The sequence below is a fragment of the Notolepis coatsorum genome, assembly GCF_963971535.1.
Source record: "Notolepis coatsorum genome assembly, chromosome: 20".
In the NCBI taxonomy this organism is placed as follows: domain Eukaryota; kingdom Metazoa; phylum Chordata; class Actinopteri; order Aulopiformes; family Paralepididae; genus Notolepis; species Notolepis coatsorum.
Genome location: NC_140184.1, coordinates 31,000,045 through 31,026,608, shown reverse-complemented (window position 1 = coordinate 31,026,608; position 26,564 = coordinate 31,000,045). Strand labels below are relative to the sequence as shown.

Sequence of the window (26,564 nt, the reverse complement as noted above, 5' to 3'; positions counted from 1 at the left end):
GCACACCTGAGCAAGCGCATGCACTTGTAGCTACTCTGTTAATGCATTCAATTGAAATCCCAGCTCCTTCATCTGCCAGGAGTTCTGCTACCACTCGCCCACTACCCCAATGAAGGAGCTGGGAGGCGGGATTTCAACTGAATGTACACTACAGGGCAGAGTACAAACACACTTGTTTGCCCAGGTGCACTACATGTACCAGTACATGCATGAGACTGTTTAACCGGAAATGTTTTAGTTAACAGGTTTTTGTGTTTGTGAAGTATTGAGCATAATACGAATGGATAAAGGAGACTTGGATTATACTGCAAGATGTGTTTACAAATGTTTGTAAATGGATGTTTTGATATAGTTTTGCCGTTGTTAAATCTCCAGTAACTTCAATTCATCAAGTATGGCTACCATTTTATGGATTCTACATTCACCGTGGAGGCTTGTGTGAAAATAAAAAAGTCTATGAATGGTTGGTATTGCCCTTAAAATATTTTGTTTGGGTCTGTGTGGGTTGGAGATGAGCGATAGCAACCTCTCCCGGCAGAGGAGAAGTTGCTATTGCTGGCCACACATCAGGCTCTGCTAAGAGATGTCTGGAGAAATTCACAGTATAATCAGTTACTCCAACCGACACATCAGTCCAAAACAAAAAAGAAATCATAAAGTGCAATACCAAGTATTTATATTGTGCTATTCCAATGAGCTTACTAATATGCAAAGATTCTTCTCACCTTGACCGCTAAAACCCGCTTGCCAAGAAGATGTAATGCTCTGTATGGAGAAAAAGAGATATAATATCACACAAAGCCAGACAAAAACGACCACTATGTTCCTTATATTGAGCTTGTCATTTTAGCCCTGTGTTTTAAGTAAATGGAAGATTGCTCCACTTCTCTAAGCTATTTGCATGTTCTTGGTATCTAGGGACATCTATGGATCTCAGAGAATGTATTCCCAGTGTTAGAAATATTGTGTCTGTTACTAGGCTTGAGTAAATTGTAATGAACCAAAGGAGAATATCAATTATTATAAAAAAAGAAAATTCATCTTTGACAGTGAAATTCAGCACCTTCTTGAGATCAAGTGTACAAAAAAAATCGAAGCAAATGAATAAAGGGCAGATGATTTACAGGGGGTTTTGTAGATACAATACTGAATTTTGCCATCCGGACACATGCAATTTGAAATATGAATATAGAATATCAGGCCTATAAATGACCTTATTATGGTAAAATCATACATCTATGGATCGGACCAAATCTCCTCTTTCCAATGGCATAGTTAAATCTGGATTTAGTACCACCAGGCTCCTGTTACAGGGCAGCAAAGACCGTGAATGAAATCTACTGTAAGTACAGTTAGTTTTCTATAATGTTCATAGCTCTGCCACTTTTCACCAGATTGCAACACGTTTTTTTTTCCTAGACGTTCACAGAAAGGTAAAGAAACAATATACTGTAAGTTGTATTTTATGGCAATAACATTCAGGTTTGTTCGACCCGTGAGATATAATCATGAAAATAATGTCGATCGAAAGCCCTGGGTCTCTTCTTTCTTAGGACTACAAACATGAATGACGGCGTAATTTCCTCACGTCTATATCATCTGGTTTTCGATGCAATGCACGGAGAATTATATAAACCCATTTCGCTAATAACACTTAAAATCATTTGTAAACAAATGTAGTGCTGAAAATATACACTTTGACTGCTGTTTTGATATGGTTAGGGTCTTTACTCCTGGCTACATTTGAAAAAGAAACCTAACATAAATTAATACGGACTGTATTGATCTATTTATGATGTGATATTAATCTCTGCCCAGTACCGGGTCTGTCGAGCTTAACACTTTCAGTGCCAGCCATTAGAGGCAGCCCTCTGTAGCAATGCCAACGCTAGATAGATAGGGATCCGTCACCTTGTTTGTAGAGCTATAACTATATTCTATATTATAGCTATGGATACAATACTATGGCCCATTTGACATCACCTATCTATCGTTCAATATGTGAAAAAGAATAAATTTGTCCATCCATACGTGTGATTGATTGATTGCTAATTTTATTAACAGATTGCAGAATGGGTACAATACAGTACAGCTCAATACACACAATTGTTAACACTTTGATTGCCATGGGTTAAATTCATGATATACCATAGATTGCCAGCTCTATTTGTCTATGGAGAAGTACCCCTTCTTTGCATGGCTATAACTTTTTAAATTCTATTGCTACATTGCCATTATTAGGGCCCATTCAAAGTCCTATATGTATTGTTCATTGTGTAGCAACGTTAAACGTTTTCATTCACATATTCATAGTAAAGTATGGTCTAATGTATAAGTATGTTTTCATCTCTTTCTGCAGCTTTCTCCAGAACGTGATCTATAGCCCCAAATGCATTATATTGATGATGAAATACAGTTTGATGGCAATCGGGGCGATATAAAAAATTTCAATTGGACGTACTTCTAGAATGATCTACGTATGATCTGATGATGACCGGATGGGCGGGGGATCGTTTATAATTCCGTGGGCAGCGTTATATCATTCATCTAGTGTGGGTCATATGTTCATCATAACAGTTTATATGGAACACGTTCAAAAATAACGCTGAATCTTACCGTACCTTCCTCACGCCGTTGGACGATCAGCGTGGTGTAGACCGTTTTCGATTATGGGATGTTTATCCTGATGAACCATTTCCAGCTTGTATAATACTATATACGTCCAAATAACGTTGTTTATTGAGTTAGGGCGAGCGATTGATCATCCAGTGTGTTGAGATGGAGTCCGGCTACCGGACGCGAGTGCCCGGAGCTCATATGGATGAGCACTTCCTTCCTGCCGATCGGCCACCAGATGGCGCTCTCGAACCGTTAGACAGTTGGTGGGAGCCCACCAGCACATCTCAGGGCTCCGGAAAGAAAATATGATTTCGATCACAGATTTTTGAAATATTGATATCAAAGACGAGTTATGGCGTCCTCGGCACCTTTAGCATGGCTCTGAATGACGTGAAAAAGCGTTTTCCGGCAATCAAAGTGTTAAGGGGATGCAGACCAGAGAAAGACTTCCGTCTTGTTTACATCAGGGTCCCCCATTTTCAATTCATCATAACATATATGACATACATGACATACAGATAGACAGTACTGCTACATCTATACATTTATGACATACCAGATTTACAAATACTAATAGAAATACAAGTACGGTTTGTGATAAAAAAATAGTCTAAAAAAGAGAGTATATACATTTGACGAAGAAACTGTACATTGGAGGAGGTTTGGTAGGTGGGGTGGAGGGGGGTAACTGTACATTGGATTATCGACGAAACCTTACTTGGTCCCAAGAAGAGGGTCTTGTGTATTATTGGGTTAGGACATTTACTGTACATTGGAGGGGGTTGGGTTAGGACATTTACAGGCGCCAGTTTCCAATTGCAGTCTCCCATAGGTGCTCTTTGAGAGTGGTTTTAAAAGTGGGTAGTAATTCACATTCCTTTACAGCTGTGGGTAGGGCGTTCCACATTGATGTGGCATAATTGCCAAATGTGTTTTGTCCCTTGTTTGAGCCGAGTCTGGGTTTCACATGATTTGTGGAGCTCCCTCTGGTGTTGTGGTCGTGGTATTCATGGACCTTTGGGAAGTAATTTTCCCTATACGTCAATTCCACTATAGACGTTGCCATTTCTTGCCTGTACACGCTATTATTCCAAAATCAGATCTATATCATAGGTATTATGTTCCATCATGAATGCATGAAGGGGGGGGGGGGGTGTCGTTTCTGATTATTTGATTGTCAATAACGGCATTCGTATTGAACACTAAAAACGCTTATCAGCCCGATCGGTATAAAAGCATTGCAGGATCAAGCTAAAATTTACGTGAGATCGTTGTTACCTGTGATCGGGAGTATTACAAAAATAATATTCCAATTTATTTATTTTTATTTTTTTATTATCTTTTTCCCCCTCCTTTTTTTCCGATTTTTCTCCCATCCCACCCTTCCTGGTTTTGCGCACTTTCCCCTACGGTTGGTCCGAGAGGCCGGAGACTGTCACATGCTTTCCTCCGACGCATGTGCAGCCTGCCGGCCGCGCAGATTCTCACTGGGAGAGTGTAACGTGTGGGAGGCCGCACTACCTCTCTCCAGATCCTACCCTCGCTGAGCAGGCGCCCCGACCGAACAGTAGGGGTCGCTGTCCACAACGCCCAGGACCCACCCGCCAGCTTTCCCACCCTCTAATACTGCCAATTATATTAGTGTGAACGGCCAGCCAAGCTGGTGACAACGCCGGGAGCTGGATTCGAACACGCAAACCCAGCATCTCCGGCGTTGGTGACGAACGCAATCTCCGCTACGCCACCTGACCGCCCAATATTCCAATTGTTTGATCGCCATCTGGTACATCCAATGTCCATTTGGCCCACGGCATCCACCACAACATATGGATCGGGGATATTTGACGCGCTTCAATGGAACCAGGAGAACGGCTGCCCTCGCCCGACAAGGAAACATGAAACCGGAGACGTTTGGCCATTACACAGGCCAAGATACAAGGTTGCAAAGGGTGCTCGATACCGCCGTCTAGCGGGATGCGGCCAGTATTGCACCTTGGCGACCTCAGACTCATTCCCTATGGTAACAACAGGCTCCCTTGGGTAGATAATGAATAAAAATATCGAAAAAAAGGAAAAACGACCCAGAAACGACTTAAGTCGTTTTTGGACTGAACGACTTAGGCCCAGAAACTACTTAACTCGTTTTTGGCACTGAAAGTGTTAAGGGTTAAAGGTCAAAGGTCAACACCAGCCCAGTCAGCCTAATCATTAGTTCTTCCAGGTAGGGTTTAGTGTTGCAGGTGAACCAGCAGCCACGAACCGGCCCCGCAATGATTTAATTATGAAACTCCTTAATGCCAAACGCCGGCTTTAGTTACGGCCCATGGAGGTTAGTTTACGGCACCAGTGACAATGAAGATTAGAAGATTACTTTATTGTCAATGTATACAAAGCAATTGAAATGTGTTTTTGCATATCCCTCCTAGCTACACATACACAGACCTCATATCCCTCCTAGTTACACATACACAGACCTCATATCCCTCCTAGCTACACATACACACAGACCTCATATCCCTCCTCATACACACAGACCTCATATCCCTCCTAGTTACACATACACAGACCTCATATCCCTCCTAGTTACACATACACACAGACCTCATATCCCTCCTAGCTACACATACACACAGACCTCATATCCCTCCTAGTTACACATACACACAGACCTCATATCCCTCCTAGTTACACATACACACAGACCTCATATCCCTCCTAGTTACACATACACACAGACCTCATATCCCTCCTAGTTACACATACACACATACCTCATATCCCTCCTAGTTACACATACAGACCTCATATCCCTCCTAGTAGTTACACATACACACAGACCTCATATCCCTCCTAGTTACACATACACACAGACCTCATATCCCTCCTAGTTACACATACACAGACCTCATATCCCTCCTAGTTACACACACACACAGACCTCATATCCCTCCTAGTTACACATACACACAGACCTCATATCCCTCCTAGTTACACATAGACCTCATATCCCTCCTAGTTACACATACACACAGACCTCATATCCCTCCTAGCTACACATACACACAGACCTCATATCCCTCCTAGTTACACATACACACAGACCTCATATCCCTCCTAGCTACACATACACACAGACCTCATATCCCTCCTAGTTACACATACACACAGACCTCATATCCCTCCTAGTTACACATACACACAGACCTCATATCCCTCCTAGTTACACACACAGACCTCATATCCCTCCTAGTTACACATACACACAGACCTCATATCCCTCCTAGTTACACATACACACAGACCTCATATCCCTCCTAGTTACACATACACACAGACCTCATATCCCTCCTAGTTACACATACACAGACCTCATATCCCTCCTAGTTACACACACACCTCATATCCCTCCTAGTTACACATACACACAGACCTCATATCCCTCCTAGTTACACATACACATAGACATCATATCCCTCCTAGTTACACATACACACAGACCTCATATCCCTCATAGTTACACATACACAGACCTCATATCCCTCCTAGTTACACATACACACAGACCTCATATCCCTCCTAGTTACACATACACACATACCTCATATCCCTCCTAGTTACACATACAGACCTCATATCCCTCCTAGTTACACATACACACAGACCTCATATCCCTCCTAGTTACACACACAGACCTCATATCCCTCCTAGTTACACATACACATAGACCTCATATCCCTCCTAGTTACACATACACACAGACCTCATATCCCTCCTAGTTACACATACACACAGACCTCATATCCCTCCTAGTTACACATAGACCTCATATCCCTCCTAGTTACACACACACAGACCTCATATCCCTCCTAGTTACACACACACACATACCTCATATCCCTCCTAGCCCTTGTGCACTGCTTATTTATTTATCTTATTTTGGTGTTAACAAAAACTCTGGGTCTGAATGGACCCGGTGTGTAACTCAGTTACAGTCGCTCTCTTCCTCCTCTCCCTCTCCCTATCGCTCTCTTCCTCCTCTCCCTCTTCCTATCGCTCTGTTCCTCCTCTCCCTCTCCACCTCCCTATCACTCTGTTCCTCTCCCTCTCCACCTCCCTATCACTCTTCCTCCTCTCGCTCTCCACCTCCCTATCAGTCTGTTCCTCCTCTCCCTCTCCACCTCCCTATCACTCTTCCTCTCCACCTCCCTATCACTGTCTTCTTCCTCCCAAAACTTGGTTTGATGTTAATAAATTGTCTCTCAATATTAAGAAAACTAAATTTATGGTTTTTGGTAATCGAAAAGAAATAGAGGGGGAGATAGAGTTAAAAATATGTGATGTAAAAATAGAAAGAGTTTCTGAGATAAAATTTCTAGGGGTAGTTATTGACCAGAAATTAACAGTCAGTAGCAATATTGTATAAATGTAAGGATATATTAAACTACAAAGCCTTGCACATAATTTACTGCTCACTTATACTTCCTTACATTTCTTACTGTGTGGAAGTATGGGTGTCGACATTTAAAAATACAGTAAATCCAATAGTCGTACTACAAAAGCGGGCCATTCTGAACCTTTTCAAGGCTGGTTACTATGAAAACACAAATCCATTGTTTATAAAGTCTCATATTATGAAATTCAATGATTTGGTTTACTATAAAACTATGCAAATAATGTACAGAGCTAAAGCAAAGTTACTCCCAGATGGGGTGCAAACGTTTTTTTCAAGACATGAAAGAAAATATGATTTGAGAGATATTTGTAAATTTACTGTTCAAAAAGCTAAGAAAGGGATTAAAATTAGGTGTATTTCTATTATTGGGGTTAACTTGTGGAACAATGCGGATATACAGTTCAGAATGAGTAATTCGATTTTGGTTTTTAAGAAAAGGGTTTGTAAAGCTATTTTTGAAAACTACAAGGGTGAATAACACTGTTTTGTTTTCTTTTAGAATACTGTTTTGGTATCTACATTTTTGTATTTTTTGTAAAGCTAAATTTTGAAAAACTACAAGGGTGAATAATACTGTTTTGCTTGCTTTTTTTCTTTTCTATAGAATACTGTTTGAGTCTAAAACTTTTTATTTTTTGGTAAGAATATAGGACAGGCACATATAAGCACTATGCTTCAGTCTGTACCTTTTCAGTCACTGTAAATAATCAAATATTGATAAATGATGATGTATATTGTACTTTGTGTGATGATGACTGAAAAAATTAACTACTACTACTCCCTAACACTCTGTTCCTCCTCTCCCTCTCCACCTCCCTATCACTCTGTTCCTCCTCTCCACCTCCCTCTCTCGCTCCTGCTCTTGCTAGAAGTGTCTAGTCAAATATGAACCTTGAATGACATGTGATCCACAGAGCTAGCCATAGCATTTCTATGAAGCCAACTGATGTGTATAGCCATTTTTCTATACCGGGTCCGTTTGGACCCGAACACCACAGATGTAAAAAAAAATTCTAGAAGAGATTCAGAATTTGCTAAAATGGTAAACATGAGTGTTTTTGTGTTTAAATAGCCGCCATGAGCACATACTCAAAGCCTTGTTCCGAAAAAATAAAACGAGATGGCAATTATTGCATTTTAGATTCTTGAAACGGGTCCGTTCGGACCCTAATACCACACAAGGGCTAGTTACACATAGACCTCATATCCCTCCTAGTTACACAAACACAGACCACATATCACTCCTAGTTACACAAACACAGACCACCTATCGCTCCTAGTTACACAAACACAGTCCTCATATCCATCCTAGTTACACACAGGCCTGATATCCCTACTAATTACACATACACAGTCCTCATATCCCTTCTAGTTACACACAGTCCTCATATCCCTCCTAGTTACACATACACACAGTTGTCATATCCCTCCTAATTACACACACAGTCCTCATATCCTCCTACCTGTATTTACACACAGACAGTCCTCATATCCCTCAGAATTACACACAGTCCTCATATCCGCTACCTGTAGTTACATATACACAGTCATCATATCCCTCCTACCTGTAGTTACACACACACAGTCCCTCACACATATGCATTTCATCAGTGAGGTTAGAGTGCAAGGTTGCCTGTAGTGCAGCGCCCCTGGAGCAGTTTTGGGGTTCAGTGCCTGGCTCAAGGGCACTTAGGCAGAGATGGTAGGGCACCGTAGATGTAATACTAGCCCTTCAGTCACCAGCTCACAGCTCGAATACACGCTCCTGCCAGTGCCGGGGATCGAACCAGAGACCTTTCGGTTCCTGACCGGCCTCTTTACCTCTGGGCCATCCTGCCTTACCCTTGGGACTTGCCTCGGGATGTTTCAACATTCAATCCTCCAGGTCTAAGACTGTGGACAGCTGTCGGGTGATGAGGATGGGGGAGTGTACGTGACGCACTGGGCCAGTTTGCTTAGGAGAGGGCTAGGTAAATGGGATACGAGGCATCTCACCTGTCAACAGAGTGAATGTGCAGGGAGCAGGGTGTGATTAATGCATCTTGTTTTAGGGTATCGCGTTGCTCTTCAGCCAGACACCTCTAAACTGGCCTGGGACTTTAATTAATGACACCTATGGTTTTTCCACTGCACCAGTGAGCCATGCTCTACCCATGCTGGCATGGCACATTACGGCATGCTTTTCCATTGTCTTTTGTCCACGACTCAGTATGGTTTGGGTACCCTTGAAGCAGGCTGGCATTGGCACCGCAAAGTATCCGATACTAGCCCTCTTTCAAAGAGTGCTGGCAGGGATGACATTATTGGTGATGTGCAGGCATATATGCAATCAGGGATGTAGTGGAGGGTAAACACACAAACTCAGTTTACCACCTTTTTATATGTGAAATAATTGATGTAACCTTTTTTCACCACCGTCGCATGAAATTATTTGAATCGTCCTGGAGTCAGTCCCAAAATATATTTTTTACATTTCTGTTAAAAAGAGATAAAAGATAAAAGTTAAGAAAGATTGAAATTCTGCTGACTAATGCATTAGGCAATGAATTAGGCCTAATGAAGAAAAAAAAGTGAATGAGTGACCGCCCCGCCCGCACTGATTCACTCTCAAAAACTATTTATAAAACGTTTATAATACTGGTACTTAGTTTTCAAGTGTTGTGCTTGAAAGGACAATGTACTGTAAGTAAACATTATGCTTACTGTGGGAGCTTACTCGCATTGCACAGCCTGCTCTTCAAGTTCAAGTTTCTTATGATCTACGTTATCTCTATCTTAGCTTGATGGATCGAAGCGCAGACAAAAACACAACCAATTGTTAGATGGGTTTCTCATCCACTAGCCATCCTGTACTGATATTTGAGAATATAAATTGATTATACACCATCTAAGAATGTAAAATATATTTTAGCCATTCAAAGCTGTCAAGAGAGCAGCACCTAATTGATGCACTGGAGGACAAATTCCCTGAAAACGACAGGGACATCATCAACTGCTTTGACATCTTGTTAAATCCTACCAGATACCTGAGGAGTAAGAACAAGTTTAGTCTAATATGCGTTTGGCTTTGTTTTTAACGTTTTTATCTTAAAAACGTATCTGCATGTATTATATTTGGTCTGTAATTTAGAATCTTATCGGCCACTTTGGCCAACCAAAGAAATGGCTAGCGGAAACCCTGGCGCACAGATACGTTCAGGAACATTACCATTAGCCCTAGAGACCGGCAGGTTTAATTACGGTTTCAAATTCAGGTTTAATGCCACTCCAGAGAACAGACTCTGTTTGGTGTGTGAGCTAGGTGAAATTGCGAATGAGGTTTGTTTGATTTACTTTATTTGTTTTACTGTCCTGTCTATGAGGACATGGTTTGCACTTTTTAATAAATGTCCTCCGTTTATGTTGATTTCTTTGAGCTGGATGATTATGAAAAACTTGAGTTGTGCTTCAGGAAAGGATTTTTTTTTGTAAGATAAACTATTAGTTAAATATTTTGTTTAAGACCGAGCTGTATAATAATCCATAATTTTGTAATGAAATTAAATGTAATGAAATATCTGACCACTGCAACAGTATTTTTGGTGACTTATAAACCCATGAGGGTTAGGGGCCTTTGTGTGCATGACACAGAAATAAAAGAAAAGCAAACCAAATCGATTGCATTTCAAGACGGGCTGATAGCCAGATTAATCAATCAACATTGCTTTAGATCTGTATCTCTATTCAGTGAGTGTGCCTACTTCCAACATCATCTCCCCTCCCCCTATCCCCCTGCTTCTGGTCCTTAACAGATTCGATTTGTTCGGAGTGTCCGAGAGTAGAGAATCGAATCACGCGCTTAGTGAATGGAGTGAAGGGACTCAATGGACTCCGCCAACCTGGATCACTCCAAAGAATCGTACTAATGCTCCGACTCAATGGATTGAAGAGCTTGTTACTCGTTCATCCTCCTCGCCTGACTCCATGAATGTTCACCTCTCCTCCTCGCCTGACTCCATGAATGTTCACCTCTCCTGACTCCATGAATGTTCACCTCTCCTCCTCTCCTGACTCGATGAATGTTCACCTCTCCACCTCGCCTGACTACATGAATGTTCACCTCTCCACCTCGCCTGACTACATGAATGTTCACCTCGCCTGACTACATGAATGTTCACCTATCCACCTCGCCTGACTACATGAATGTTCACCTCGCCTGACTACATGAATGTTCACCTCTCCACCTCGCCTGACTACATGAATGTTCACCTCGCCTGACTACATGAATGTTCACCTCGCCTGACTCCATGAATGTTCACCTCGCCTGACTCCATGAATGTTCACCTCTCCTGACTACATGAATGTTCACCACTCCACCTCGCCTGACTACATGAATGTTCACCTCTCCTCTCTTGACTCCATGAATGTTCACCTCGCCTGACTCCATGAATGTTCACCTCTCCTGACTCCATGAATGTTCACCTCTCCTGACTCCATGAATGTTCACCTCTACTGACTTCATGAATGTTCACCTCTCCTCCTCTCCTGACTCCATGAATGTTCACCTCTCCTGACTACATGAATGTTCACCTCGCCTGACTTCATGAATGTTCACCTCTCCTCCTCGCCTGACTTCATGAATGTTCACCTCTCCTCCTCGCCTGACTCCATGAATGTTCACCTCTCCTGACTACATGAATGTTCACCTCTCCTGACTACATGAATGTTCACCTCTCCTGACTTCATGAATGTTCACCTCGCCTGACTTCATGAATGTTCACCTCTCCTGACTCCATGAATGTTCACCTCTCTCCTCCTCTCCTGACTACATGAATGTTCACCTCGCCTGACTCCATGAATGTTCACCTCGCCTTACTACATGAATGTTCACCTCTCCTGACTCCTTGAATGTTCACCTCTCCTGACTACATGAATGTTCACCTCTCCTGACTCCATGAATGTTCACCTCTCCTGACTACATGAATGTTCACCTCTCCTGACTCCATGAATGTTCACCTCTCCTGACTACATGGATGTTCACCTCTCCTCCTCTCCTGACTCCATGAATGTTCACCTCTCCTGACTACATGAATGTTCACCTCTCCTCCTCGTCTGACTACATGAATGTTCACCTCACCTGACTACATGAATGTTCACCTCTCCTGACTCCATGAATGTTCACCTCTCCTGACTACATGAATGTTCACCTCTCCACCTCGCCTGACTCCATGAATGTTCACCTCGCCTGACTCCATGAATGTTCACCTCTCCTGACTACATGAATGTTCACCTCGCCTGACTCCATGAATGTTCACCTCGCCTGACTCCATGAATGTTCACCTCTCCTGACTTCATGAATGTTCACCTCTCCTGACTTCATGAATGTTCACCTCTCCTCCTCTACTGACTACATGAATGTTCACCTCTCCTCCTCTCCTGACTACATGAATGTTCACCTCACCTGTCTCCATGAATGTTCACCTCGCCTGACTCCATGAATGTTCACCTCTCCTGACTACATGAATGTTCACCTCTCCTGACTACATGAATGTTCACCTCTCCTCCTCGTCTGACTACATGAATGTTCACCTCACCTGACTACATGAATGTTCACCTCTCCTGACTCCATGAATGTTCACCTCTCCTGACTACATGAATGTTCACCTCTCCACCTCGCCTGACTCCATGAATGTTCACCTCGCCTGACTCCATGAATGTTCACCTCTCCTGACTACATGAATGTTCACCTCGCCTGACTCCATGAATGTTCACCTCGCCTGACTCCATGAATGTTCACCTCTCCTGACTTCATGAATGTTCACCTCTCCTGACTTCATGAATGTTCACCTCTCCTCCTCTACTGACTACATGAATGTTCACCTCTCCTCCTCTCCTGACTACATGAATGTTCACCTCACCTGTCTCCATGAATGTTCACCTCGCCTGACTCCATGAATGTTCACCTCTCCTGACTACATGAATGTTCACCTCTCCTGACTACATGAATGTTCACCTCTCCTCCTCTCCTGACTCCATGAATGTTCACCTCTCCTCTCCTGACTCCATGAATGTTCACCTCTCCTGACTACATGAATGTTCACCTCTCCTCCTCTCCTGACTCCATGAATGTTCACCTCTCCTGACTACATGAATGTTCACCTCTCCTCCTCGTCTGACTCCATGAATGTTTACCTCTCCTCCTCGCCTGACTCCATGAATGTTCACCTCTCCAGACTACATGAATGTTCACCTCTCCTCTCCTGACTCCATGAATGTTCACCTCGCCTGACTACATGAATGTTCACCTCTCCTCCTCTCCTGACTCCATGAATGTTCACCTCTCCTCCTCGCCTGACTCCATGAATGTTCACCTCGCCTGACTCCATGAATGTTCACCTCTCCTGACTACATGAATGTTCACCTCGCCTGACTCCATGAATGTTCACCTCGCCTGACTCCATGAATGTTCACCTCTCCTGACTTCATGAATGTTCACCTCTCCTGACTTCATGAATATTCACCTCTCCTCCTCTACTGACTACATGAATGTTCACCTCTCCTCCTCTCCTGACTACATGAATGTTCACCTCACCTGTCTCCATGAATGTTCACCTCGCCTGACTCCATGAATGTTCACCTCTCCTGACTACATGAATGTTCACCTCTCCTGACTACATGAATGTTCACCTCTCCTCCTCTCCTGACTCCATGAATGTTCACCTCTCCTCTCCTGACTCCATGAATGTTCACCTCTCCTGACTACATGAATGTTCACCTCTCCTCCTCTCCTGACTCCATGAATGTTCACCTCTCCTGACTACATGAATGTTCACCTCTCCTCCTCGTCTGACTCCATGAATGTTCACCTCTCCTCCTCGCCTGACTCCATGAATGTTCACCTCTCCAGACTACATGAATGTTCACCTCTCCTCTCCTGACTCCATGAATGTTCACCTCGCCTGACTACATGAATGTTCACCTCTCCTCCTCTCCTGACTCCATGAATGTTCACCTCTCCTCCTCGTCTGACTCCATTAATGTTCACCTCTCCTCCTCGCCTGACTACATGAATGTTCACCTCGCCTGACTACATGAATGTTCACCTCTCCACCTCGCCTGACTCCATGAATGTTCACCTCTCCTGACTACATTAATGTTCACCTCTCCTCTCCTGACTACATGAATGTTCACCTCTCCACCTCGCCTGACTCCATGAATGTTCACCTCGCCTGACTCCATGAATGTTCACCTCTCCTGACTTCATGAATGTTCACCTCTCCTCCTCTGCTGACTTCATGAATGTTCACCTCTCCTGACTTCATGAATGTTCACCTCTCCTGACTTCATGAATGTTCACCTCTCCTCCTCTGCTGACTTCATGAATGTTCACCTCTCCTGACTTCATGAATGTTCACCTCTCCTGACTTCATGAATGTTCACCTCGCCTGACTCCATGAATGTTCACCTCTCCTCTCCTGACTACATGAATGTTCACCTCTCCTGACTCCATGAATGTTCACCTCGCCTTACTACATGAATGTTCACCTCTCCTGACTACATGAATGTTCACCTCTCCTGACTCCATGAATGTTCACCTCTCCTGACTCCATGAATGTTCACCTCGCCTGACTCCATGAATGTTCACCTCTCCTGACTCCATGAATGTTCACCTCTCCTGACTTCAAGAATGTTCACCTCTCCTCCTCTCCTGACTCCATGAATGTTCACCTCTCCTGACTCCATGAATGTTCACCTCTCCTGACTCCATGAATGTTCACCTCTCCTGACTACATGAATGTTCACCGCTCCTCCTCGCCTGACTACATGAATGTTCACCTCTCCTCCTCTCCTGACTTCATGAATGTTCACCTCTCCTGACTTCATGAATGTTCCTCTCCTCTCCTCACTTCATGAATGTTCACCTCTCCTGACTTCATGAATGTTCACCTCTCCTGACTCCATGAATGTTCACCTCTCCTGACTCCATGAATGTTCACGTCTCCTGACTACATGAATGTTCACATCTCCTCCTCGCCTGACTCCATGAATGTTCACCTCTCCTCCTCTCCTGACTTCATGAATGTTCACCTCTCCTCCTCTCCTGACTCCATGAATGTTCACCTCTCCTGACTCCATGAATGTTCACCTCTCCTGACTACATGAATGTTCACCTCTCCTCCTCGCCTGACTCCATGAATGTTCACCTCTCCTCATCTCCTGACTTCATGAATGTTCACCTCTCCTCATCTCCTGACTTCATGAATGTTCACCTCTCCTGACTTCATGAATGTTCACCTCTCCTGACTTCATGAATGTTCACCTCTCCTCCTCTCCTGACTTCATGAATGTTCACCTCTCCTGACTTCATGAATGTTCACCTCTCCTCCTCTCCTGACTTCATGAATGTTCACCTCTCCTCTCCTGACTTCATGAATGTTCACCTCGCCTGACTCCATGAATGTTCACCTCTCCACCTCGCCTGACTCCATGAATGTTCAACTCTCCTGACTTCATGAATGTTCACCTCTCCTCTCCTGACTTCATGAATGTTCACATCTCCTGACTTCATGTATGTTCACATCTCCTCCTCTCCTGACTTCATGAATGTTCACCTCTCCTGACTTCATGAATGTTCACCTCTCCTGACTTCATGAATGTTCACCTCTCCTCCTCTCCTGACTTCATGAATGTTCACCTCTCCTCCTCTCCTGACTCCATGAATGTTCACCTCTCCTGACTTCATGAATGTTCACCTCTCCTCCTCTCCTGACTTCATGAATGTTCACCTCTCCTCCTCTCCTGACTTCATGAATGTTCACCTCTCCTCCTCTCCTGACTTCATGAATGTTCACCTCTCCTGACTACATGAATGTCCACCTCGCCTGACTCCATGAATGTTCACCTCTCCTCCTCGCCTGACTCCATGAATGTTCACCTCTCCCTCGTCTCGGCCAGTGATCTCAGAGCTATCGTGAATAGAATCTGATCAAATAATCGGTCTTCCCAACACTACACTTCACTGACAGATGAAAGCAAATATGACGATAACTTACGTGTTATCAATTTTCAGCACACTACCTTAAACACATGTGTGCTTCTGTCGAAAATAAACTTGTTTCATGTTCTGTCTCATTAAAAACTTGAAATCTACTCAGAGAAAATAAAAGAGCACATCAGCACAATCTAAATATATTTAACTCTGGTCTGTCTAGAGCTGTCTAACAGTGTTTAATTACACTACATATACTATGCATGATGCAGGCAGACTCGCTTAGCTGTTGCTTCAGAACAATAGATGGACAGCCCTGTTTGTTGTGTGCAGGCCCCAGGCCGTGTCCTATTTTTCTACAACGGAGTTCGGCGATTTGCGAATCTGATTGGCCACTGACGTTTCTGGTCATGTGACATGTGCGCCCAATAGCGTGACGAGCTGTGTCTTTGCCCATTTCCGCGTCGAACAGCCTGCAAAGCACCTGGCGTTCTATCGCCTAACCCTAACCCTAACCCTAACCTTAACCAACTTCGAAAGAGTGCCTAAGCTTAACCGTCGGAATCAGGGCAGGCGTTCTATCGCCATGCTCCAAGACAAACTCTAACCTTAACCGACTTCGACGAGCGCCTAAGCCTAACCAGTGTAGAAACTTGCGGTCCCACGATTGGGCGTACATGTCACATGACCAGAAATGACACTGGCCAATCAGATTCGTAAATCGCCAAACTCCGTTGTAGAAAAATAACAGGCGCCTAGCATAGGTGATGCTTAACACTTTCAGTGCCCAGCAGGGGGCGCACGATTTAGTGCTTGAATGCCCACCATCCACTTCAATGTTAGCGTTAATATCGCCTAATCTATGTTTTAAATTATGGATATGTGTCTAATCTGCCCGTCGCTTATCAATGACTCATTTTCCAGTCAACATCGTCGAAGCGGTTTGTTTTTTTATCGGTTCATTTCCATTTTATAGCATCTTGAAAAGCCCTAGTTTTCAAGGAAAATAAATATATTCCATAATAAACTGAATATTCTAGAATACACAAAAAACATTCGAATTTTTTGGCCTATTTATGAATCGTTTTCAAATAAACGGTAGATTATCGATAGTATATGTGTACGTATGCACACTATATAGGCGCTCTGATATCTGATCTGATATATTTCCTGATCGCTCGCACAGCCAAACAGCCATATCACATATAGGGGAAAAGCTTATATCTCCGTGAAAACAGGTCTGATTATCCTAAGACTGGTAAAATAGATTCCTTACCCGAGATCAGATGGTATCCAAAAAGATTATTCCAATTCCTGATCGCCATTCCAAAAATCGATCCTTTTATTGATCCAATGCTACATACTGTAAACACATATTCCACGCTGTTCTGATGCTCCACAATGAATCCGATCGGCTCGGGGTACATGCGTGAGAAGTAAAATGTGGATTCCAGACTTTTTTTTTCTCATCCATTTTCATTGAGTCCATTCCAAAAGGGTGCATTACCATCTGGGAGACGATAGGGGGCGCTTTTTTCCACATCTGAGCTCCTGATTGGGCTGGTTTCCCAACGGTTAGACTCGGTTGATGAAATATGAATTCAGATCGCTAATAAAAAAATAAAACGATAATTGTCGTGCTGGGCATTCAGGGGGCGGGCTGATAACACGTGTTATGTCGTCCGTGGCATCCAAAGTGTTAAAGGAACACACCAACTTTTCTGGAAATTTGCTTATTTGCCATCTACCCTGGAGTTAGACAAGCAGATACATACCCTTTTCTTCTCTGTGCATGCATTAGGCGTAGGGACCAGCCGCACTATTAGCCTAGCTTAGCGTCATTCACTGGAAGTAGGTGTGCCAGTGTAGCCTAGTTCCCAACAGTCACGAAATACACTCCAAAACTTTCCTGTAAACATGTTGTGACCTGTGTAAAGGGTTTTGCATTCAATTATTTGTTCATTAGGCCTATAGGTGGTGACTGCATTGTGCTGCATTTAGTTCACTATAAATAGTTTTTTTTTTTTTTTATTGTCATAGTTGAACAGCTCAGAGGGAGACAGAGTATGGGAGACACAGGAGAGAAGGTTCTGGTGAGATTCGCTCCTAGGCCATCTGAGAAACATGTGGTTCCAGTGGCAGGGGGGCTGCTTAACCACTATACCATCTATGGGTTCCCGAGGCTAAGTTTAATAAAGGCGCTCACCCAGGATTATGGCACAAGGGATCATTACTCTCTCCACTTCACAACTTTTTCCTTTTTATTCACTTAATTCCTATTAGTCAGCACCTTGCTGGGTGTGTGTTCTATTACCCTTTTGATGCAAGGGATAATTTAACATATCGGTTTTACCAAATTAACAAAAAGGCTAATATAAACGTATAGTTAGAGTTTTCACCACCCTCTGCAGTGCTTTCCAGTCTGAGGCGGTGCAGTTGCTGTACCAGACTGTGATGCAGTTGGTGAGTATGCTTTATATGGCTCACCAGTAAAAGCTCACCAGAATCTGAGGAGGCGGGGGTAGGCTTTCCTCAGTCTCCTCAGGAAGAAGAGGCGCTGGTGAGCCTTCTTGATCAGTGATGAGGTGTTGAAGGTCCAAGAGAGGTCCTCAGAGATGTGGACTCACAGGAATTTGAAGCTGGAGATAGGTTCGACCTCCATCTCATTGATACGGGGGTGTGCATGCCAACTCTTGTCAGGTTGGGGGCCAGGTTGTTGTGCTGGACCTCGTCCCTGTACACCAACTCATCCTTGTTTTTGATGAGGTCCAACACCGTTGTGTCGCCTGCAAACTTGATAATAGTGTTGGTGCCATGTATAGGAGTGTAGTCTGTTAGTTAGTAAGTCAGGTATCCAGTTGCAGACAGAAGGGTTAACGTTGTTTGGAGGGAATGATGGTGTTGAATGCTGAGCTGAAGTCGAACAGCATTCTCACATGGGTATTGCTCTCATACATGTGGGAGAGGGTGGAATGCAACGCTGAGGAGATAGCGTTCCTCCGTGTTTCTGTTCTCTGGCACAACATACAGGTCCCTGTCCCTGTTGAAGCGGCCATAAATACATAAATACAACAAACTTTCGGGTGTATTGCCGATGACCCAAGAGAGTGCAATGTCGAATTTGGTGCCATTTGGCCAAGCAGCCATACTGTGGATCTCCAGCGCTGCAAGCACTGCTGCAGCAGCAATGCCAGGAGCCAAGCAATTGGCCCGTTCAGAACTTTAGTTAATTCCAATGAGCCATACCTGGGCTCATGGTGGCTCTTCTGAATATAGGCCTGCAGTAATGCTAAGACCTCAGACTCCTCCTGACTCTCACTCTAGACACATTAGTTTTGTCGTCTTTTGTTTTGCACCTTACCACCACACTCCACATGCATTCACTCACCTACACCACTGATGCCACTGACATTACACATCCCACTTAACCGGATGTTTGGTAAGTGGTTACTCTTGTTTCATCGTCTGCCTCTCTGGTGGGGGTACTGTTTGTCTGAATGAGACAGGTAATTTGGTAATTGGTCTCAGGTGTTGCAAATTGGTTGCACACTGGGAATTTGGTAGCCTGTCTATCATTCTATTCATTAGAGGTAGTAAGTAAGCACTGTACTTTAGTAGATACACACTTGTTTTGCAAAGAAAGTTAGTTACATTTATTTCGGCATTACTATATAATCTGCTGCCTTAATTCTCCAGTGATTCTTATGATATATAAGAATTGTTTTTTGCTTATTTGGATAGTCTGTTTTTCTGTACAGGGTTTGAGAATATTGGTGGTTATGTATCTTGTTCTCTCAGACTGGAGACAGTATTTGTTCCCGTGGAACTACTGTGCCAAGGAGAGGTGGGTGTTGATTGTCAATCAACAATAATGTTCATTGGAGCGGTTTCTTTGTCAGGTTAAATGACGTGTCTCCTTTGGGACTCGGTTGGGTACATTGTCTAGTGTTGTAAGCAGTGAAAGTTGCCAGAGTAGTTGTCTTAACACTTTAACTGCCACACACGAGATATCTCGGGTTTATTTTTACGTGGTTGAAAGCCACTCACGAGATTTCTCGGATTTTTTTTTTTTTTTAGCGATCTGAAATCATATTGCATCACGCGAACCTACCCGAGTATACACGAGCTCCGCCGGAGAGCATATGTGGAAAAAAGCGCCCCCTATCGTTTTTCAGATGACATAAGGGATTTTGGAATGGACTCAATGAAAATGGATGGGGAAAAAAATCCGGTACTCCACATTTTCCAGTCCACTGATCCAGCCGGGGTTACCACAGTTCATTCTGGAGCGTCTGAGCCCCGCTGATCATGGAGTTCTACTGTATCGCGTTGGATCCATACACTTATCGATTTTTTCGAATGGTTATCAGGAATTGGAATATACCAGTTGGATACCATCTGATGTCAGGTAAGGACTCTATGTTATCAGTGTTAGGATAATCAGACTAATTTTGATGAAGTTATAAGCTGTTTTGTGAAATGTCCTCTTTCGGTTTCACTGTAAAAGTCAGAGAGGAAATCAACGGGGCGATTATCCGTGCGCGGCCCGAATGTGCTTGCGTGCACGTATAATATTGATCATCTAGCGTTTATTTGAAAACGATTCATAAAAAGGCAGACGAATATCAAAGTTGTGGAATATTCCAGTAAAAGACGATTTTCATAGAATGCTCCAGAATGGGCTGTTTTTTATCTGAAAATAGGGTGCTTTTCTAAATGCTCTGAAACGGAAATGACGCGATAAAAAAACAATCTGCCTTGACAGCACTGACTGGAAAATAGTCTTTGATAATGTGATGGGCAGATTAGACACATAGCCACAATTTAAAACATAGATTAGGCGATATTAACGTTAACATTGGCGCCGATGGTGGCATTCAGGGGGTAAAAAGGAAAACCCGGCGTGGCGCTCAAAGTGTTAAGGGCACATCCATGGTTTTGAAAGGGTCGCCAGTTTGCTGGTTGCATGCAGGGAGGAGGGCGTAATGGCACCTGACTGTTTGTGTCGTGGTCGACTGAAAAACTCAATCAGAATCTCTGCATCATCTGGATGGCTTGCTTGGTTGGTTGCCTGAACCCAAACCCGCTGAATTGGCTAAAAGGATAAAAGGTTTTCATTGGAAAATTCCTTGGTTCTGTGCCTGTGAAAAGTTCATAATTTCTCTTGTATTATTGTCAGGACCTTCGACATTGCTTGTGGTGTCCCCCAGGGGTCAGTGTTGGGTCCAAAACTGTTCATCTTGTACATTAACGAGATATGTAAAGTATCCAATATATTTAAATGTATTTTATTTGCGGATGACACTAATCTTTTTTTTTCTGGTGAGAATGTCGAGCAGCTTTTAGAGGTCATCACATCTGAAATGAAGAAATTGAAGGAATGGTTTGATAGAAACAAATGATCATTGAACTTGAGCAAAACTAAAATTATGTTGTTTGGAAACTGTAGATTGGATACTCAGGTACAAGTTAAAATAAATGATGTGATTATTGAAAGAGTTTATGAAAATAAATTCCTAGGTGTAATAGACTATAAAATCTGTTGGAAACCTCACATAAATCTAAACTCCAATCTAAACTCTCACGAAGCATTTCAGTCATGAGTAAAGTAAAGCACATTCTGGATAGAAAATCACTCTACGTTCTCTACTGTTCACTAGTTTTACCATATTTAAATTACTGTGCTGAAGTCTGGGGAAACAATTATAAGTCTACACTACAACCACTTTTTATACTCCAAAAAAGGGCCATAAGGATAGTTCACATTGCAGGTTATCGTGATCACACTAACATATTGTTTTTGGAGTCAAAGACATTGAAGTTAAATGATCTTGTGGAATTTAAAACGGCACAATTAATGTATAAAGCAAAAAGTCATGCACTTCCAAGAAACATTCAAGAAGTTCTTTGATAGGGAGGGGGGTTATAATCTGAGGGGAGAACACAATTTAAAAGTTCTTAGTGTATGCACTACCATGAGAAGACACTGCATCTCAATATGTGGAGTGAAACTGTGGAACAGTCTAAATGTGGTGCTAAAGCAATGTCCAAACATGAGACAATTCAAACTGATGTATAAGGAAATTATGTTCACAAGGTACAGGGATGAGGAAGGGACTTGATATTCACGGGTGTTTACATTTTTATTTTGTTTTCTATTTTATTTATTTCACGTTTTACATATATAGTTTTTGTTTTTTGTTTTGCATATATATATATGTTTTTTTTTCTTTTTCTTTTTTATGTTTTAAAATAGTACACTCATTTGAGTAGTGGAAAAGGGGTAGGATTAAATAAGTGTATACTTCTTCCTACTCCTTTTCGAACATGTAGATTGAGTTGTTTTGCTTTTTGTTATTGTTTGTTTGTATTCATTGCATGTTCGAAATAAAGATTTCAAAATCAAATATTAAAGGTTCGGACAAAATGACTTAAGTGAGAGTAAGTGGTGTTTTTTGTCACTGTCAATATCTCCTTCTATTAAATTGCTCCGCAGGCACCACAGTTACCAAGGACATAGAAAGTAACGGCTGGAGTGGTTCGTTCTTGGTAAGTCATGGGGGGTGACATGGATGTCTGCTCTATTGGTGCCTGCCTTGTTCCGTTTCAGGAGGGTGTCCAGCTGAAAGGGGAGGAGCATCATTACATGCCTTGTTCTGTTTCAGGAGGGTGTCCAGCTGAAAGGGGAGGAGCATCATTGTCTGCCTTGTTCTGTGTTTCAGGAGGGTGTCCAGCAGAAAGGGGAGGAGCATCATTGCCTGCCTTGTTCTGTGTTTCAGGAGGGTGTCCAGCAGAAAGGGGAGGAGCATCATTGCTTGCCTTGTTCTGTGTTTCAGGAGGCTGTCCAGCAGAAAGGGGAGGAGCATCATTGCCTGCCTTGTTCTGTGTTTCAGGAGGGTGTCCAGCAGAAAGGGGAGGAGCATCATTGTTTGTTCTGTGTTTCAGGAGGCTGTCCAGCAGAAAGGGGAGGAGCATCATTGTTTGTTCTGTGTTTCAGGAGGCTGTCCAGCAGAAAGGGGAGGAGCATCATTGTTTGTTCTGTGTTTCAGGAGGCTGCCCAGCAGAAAGGGGAGGAGCATCATTGTTTGTTCTGTGTTTCAGGAGGCTGTCCAGCAGAAAGGGGAGGAGCATCATTACTTCCAATGAGCCATACCTGGATTTATGGTGTCTCCTGTAGTAATCCTAAAGTCACATTCAGATTAGATCTGACAATCCGGCACCTCACTGCAGTGTGGTCCGTTTGTGTGGATGGGCCATATGTGAGACATCATGCCATGAGCTTTTTAACCCCCAACCGATCCTTCGTCTTCCTCTGTGATTGCCAGCTTACGCTTAGGTTTAGGCAGCTTAGGTTGCATCCGGAAAAACTTGACTCAAGTTCTACTTTCTCGTGGAACCTTTTTCCCACATTGTCGGGTCAGATCTGATCTGAATGAGCCCTTTTTGTTATGGCTTTGAGCCAGGTCATTTAAAAGAGGGCTACAGAGAAGCCTGCCCCTTAGTAAAATGACTCTTGTAAAACACCCCAGTGCACATGAATCTCGTGGTCCTGATTCCGTTTTGATATCCGTATCCCTTTAAGCCACATCAATATCAGTTACGCATGACTGCTGTGTCTTAATTAAGATACAATGAAAATGTTAATTGAGACAAGAGCGCCAGGCTAGAAATGTTAAATACTGATTGAGCAGGTTTCGCCTTGTAGTACAGACAGACAAGCAATTAAGGAAAAGCTCTGCCATGCTGAACAAGTTTTATTTCTCAATGAGAAGTCCAGACTATAATCAGACAAGACAAGTGGGCTCTATTTGATAGATAGGTAGTTGGAACCTTTCATTCTGCAAAGTAGAGAACATTGGTTTGTTAGCCCCTGGGAAAATATAAAAACGGATCATTCTGCTCCAAAAATCAGCACCATAGCATCGGCTTGTGAAGATGACTGTACATGAGAGCCTGAGAGAGTAATCACCTAGCATAGCAGCGTAGCATACCTAGATAGCATCCTGGCTTGAGTTTGAGGCCAATTCATAATATTATCATGATGTGTTTTGCCATATAATATGGTGCAATGCCACAGCCAGTATTGTCCAAAAGAAAAGTGAAAACCACTGGTCTGTGTGCATGTGTTTATGTATGTACCAGTGTGAATGCAACTGAAAGAGTTTGTCTAACACTTTTCAAAAGATGCTTACATAAATGGTGAGACTGAAGGGCAAGCTCATCAATTATATATATTTTGAAAAGGTAAACATATCTTATAACTACAGTAACAACAGTTGCATCGACTAAGACATCAAACTATATGATTTAAGACATGTTTGAGTAAAAGAAGAAGAAAGAAAGATGAATGTGTGGGGAGGGGTTTGGAAAAAGGTGGTAGACTCCTTCAACAGGGCTAGAGATATGAGGCGACTGCTGTGGTCTAGGCTTCACTCGGTGACAGCCTTGTGACAGAGGAAAGGGAAGGGGTGCAAGGTTACATAGATGCCCTCCTCCTCCACCCCTACTTCCCCCTGATCTGACCCCAGTAAACGTGCACCGTCGCCTGGATCTTATTTACACTCCAGCTCAGGCTGTAATAAAAGCTCCATCGTGTATTCATGGGGCCTCTCTCCATATCTCCTGAAGCTGGGCCTCGCGTGTGGGGGGGGGGGGGGGGGGGGGGGGGGTGGACTTGGCCTCGATGCTCGGGCCTGAGGGGTAGGTTTACGGTGCCACAGAGGAGCGGCTGGCTACCTTTCTCTATCCCCGATGACTGGCCTCACCTGAGCCATACCAGGTGTCCACACACACAAGCACATGTGTGTGGATGCATGTCCACACACACACACACACACACACACACACACACACACACACACACACACACACACACACACACACACACACACACACACACACACACACACACACACACACACACACACACACACACACACACACACACACACACACACACACACACACACACACACACACACACACACACACACACACACACACACACACACAGTTATGGCAACATTACACTGAGGATGAAGAGGGCAAGGCAGGTAAAGCCAAATAATGTGTTCAGTGGCTTTAAGAGACGTCTCTGTATAAATCTTACCATACTGACTTTTATGTAACTGATGACGTTAACTAATAATGTACGTAGGATTTCTTTTTAATTAACAGAAAAACTAGCATGTGTCGCGAGAGCATTAAAATCAACAACAACAAAAACCGAGGAGCTGAGATGAAGCCTGAATCAGTGGCTTTAGTTTCCATTATACTGCAGATAGATCACAGAGCGGAAAACGACAGCTTAACGAGAGACAGAGAGGAACAGAGAGAAAGAGAGTGGACAAGTGTGAAGGGATTGGAAACAGCAGTAAAATAGACCTTAAATACGCAATGTGTGTGTGTGATCTCCCTCTAAAACAACCCCACATATTTCAAGTATATATATCAGCAAAATTCATTAGCCAATTAAACAAGCCAAACGTTTTAGCCTTTCGACACACAGTGGAAGCAATGAGGTGAGGAAAAATCAATGCAGAAAATGGGCTGCTGGCAGAATGGCGGCAGAGCTACGGGTGTTTAAGTGGATGTCCTCACCATGTAAATGTCCTTGTTCTAATTGCACACTGGATCTATCAGGCATAGAATAGCAGCTGTAGGGGCAGCGTCCTCGTTATTGTATTTATAAGCCGTATAGGGCAGATTGGTGGCCAGGATAGACTTAAGAGTCTGTGTGTAATAAAAAAAAAAAACAAGGGTTGACGTTGACGGATGGCTGGGTCAGCATGTGGCTGTGGATAGCTGAGGTGTTGGTAACATCCAATTGAGTCTAAATGGCCCTGGGTCATAAATGGGGTTAGAGGTTAAAAGGTGGGGAGCCTTCAGTGGTGCTATTCACACCAGATAAGCCTCATATAAGCCAGCCCAGAGAGGAGGGGTTGAAGAGTACAGAGAATTGGTTTCTAATATAGAGTGGTTTGTATTCACTACACATTAAAGATGTGGCAGTGAGCGATTTCATTAGGGGGCTTTAAATGAAAGGGAACATCAAAGTGTTGTGTCCTTGTGTGTGTATATATATGTGTATGTACTGTATGTATCATGTGTGTGTATGAGTGAGAGAATGATGTGTGTGTATGAGTGAGAGAATGGTGTGTGTGTGTGTGTGTGTGTGTGTGTGTGTGTGTGTGTGTGTGTGTGTGTGTGTGTGTGTGTGTGTGTACGAGTGAGAGAATGGTGTGTTTGTGTTTGAGTGTTTCACTATGTGTAGATACCGGCATGCCTGTGATATGTATGTCATTGGGTTATCAGCACCTCATACTCTGACATATAATAACATTGGAACAGGAGGCAAAGACCCAACAGAGTAGCTGACTGAATTACTTTTTAAAGAAAGCAATTTAAAGCAATACCCATGGTACCTTGCTTGGTGGGGAGGGGGGAGAGAAAAAACCTCTGTGCATGTCTGATGGTCAAAGTGGCTTATGTTTTACATGAAGCAAAAAGTGTTTAGACTAGAGG

The 26,564-nt window shown here is 43.2% G+C and overlaps 1 protein-coding gene across 2 annotated transcripts in view; it reads right to left on the bottom strand.

Annotated features, from left to right (window-relative positions):
• The window catches only part of map2k5 (mitogen-activated protein kinase kinase 5), a 242,248-nt gene that overhangs the window by 131,244 nt on the left and 84,440 nt on the right, over positions 1-26,564 (bottom strand). For both annotated transcript variants that reach the window (XM_084337552.1, XM_084337553.1), the window contains exon 9: positions 726-765. In XM_084337552.1, coding sequence (XP_084193678.1) covers positions 726-765 — 40 coding nt within the window. The remainder of the gene's footprint in view (positions 1-725; positions 766-26,564) is intronic.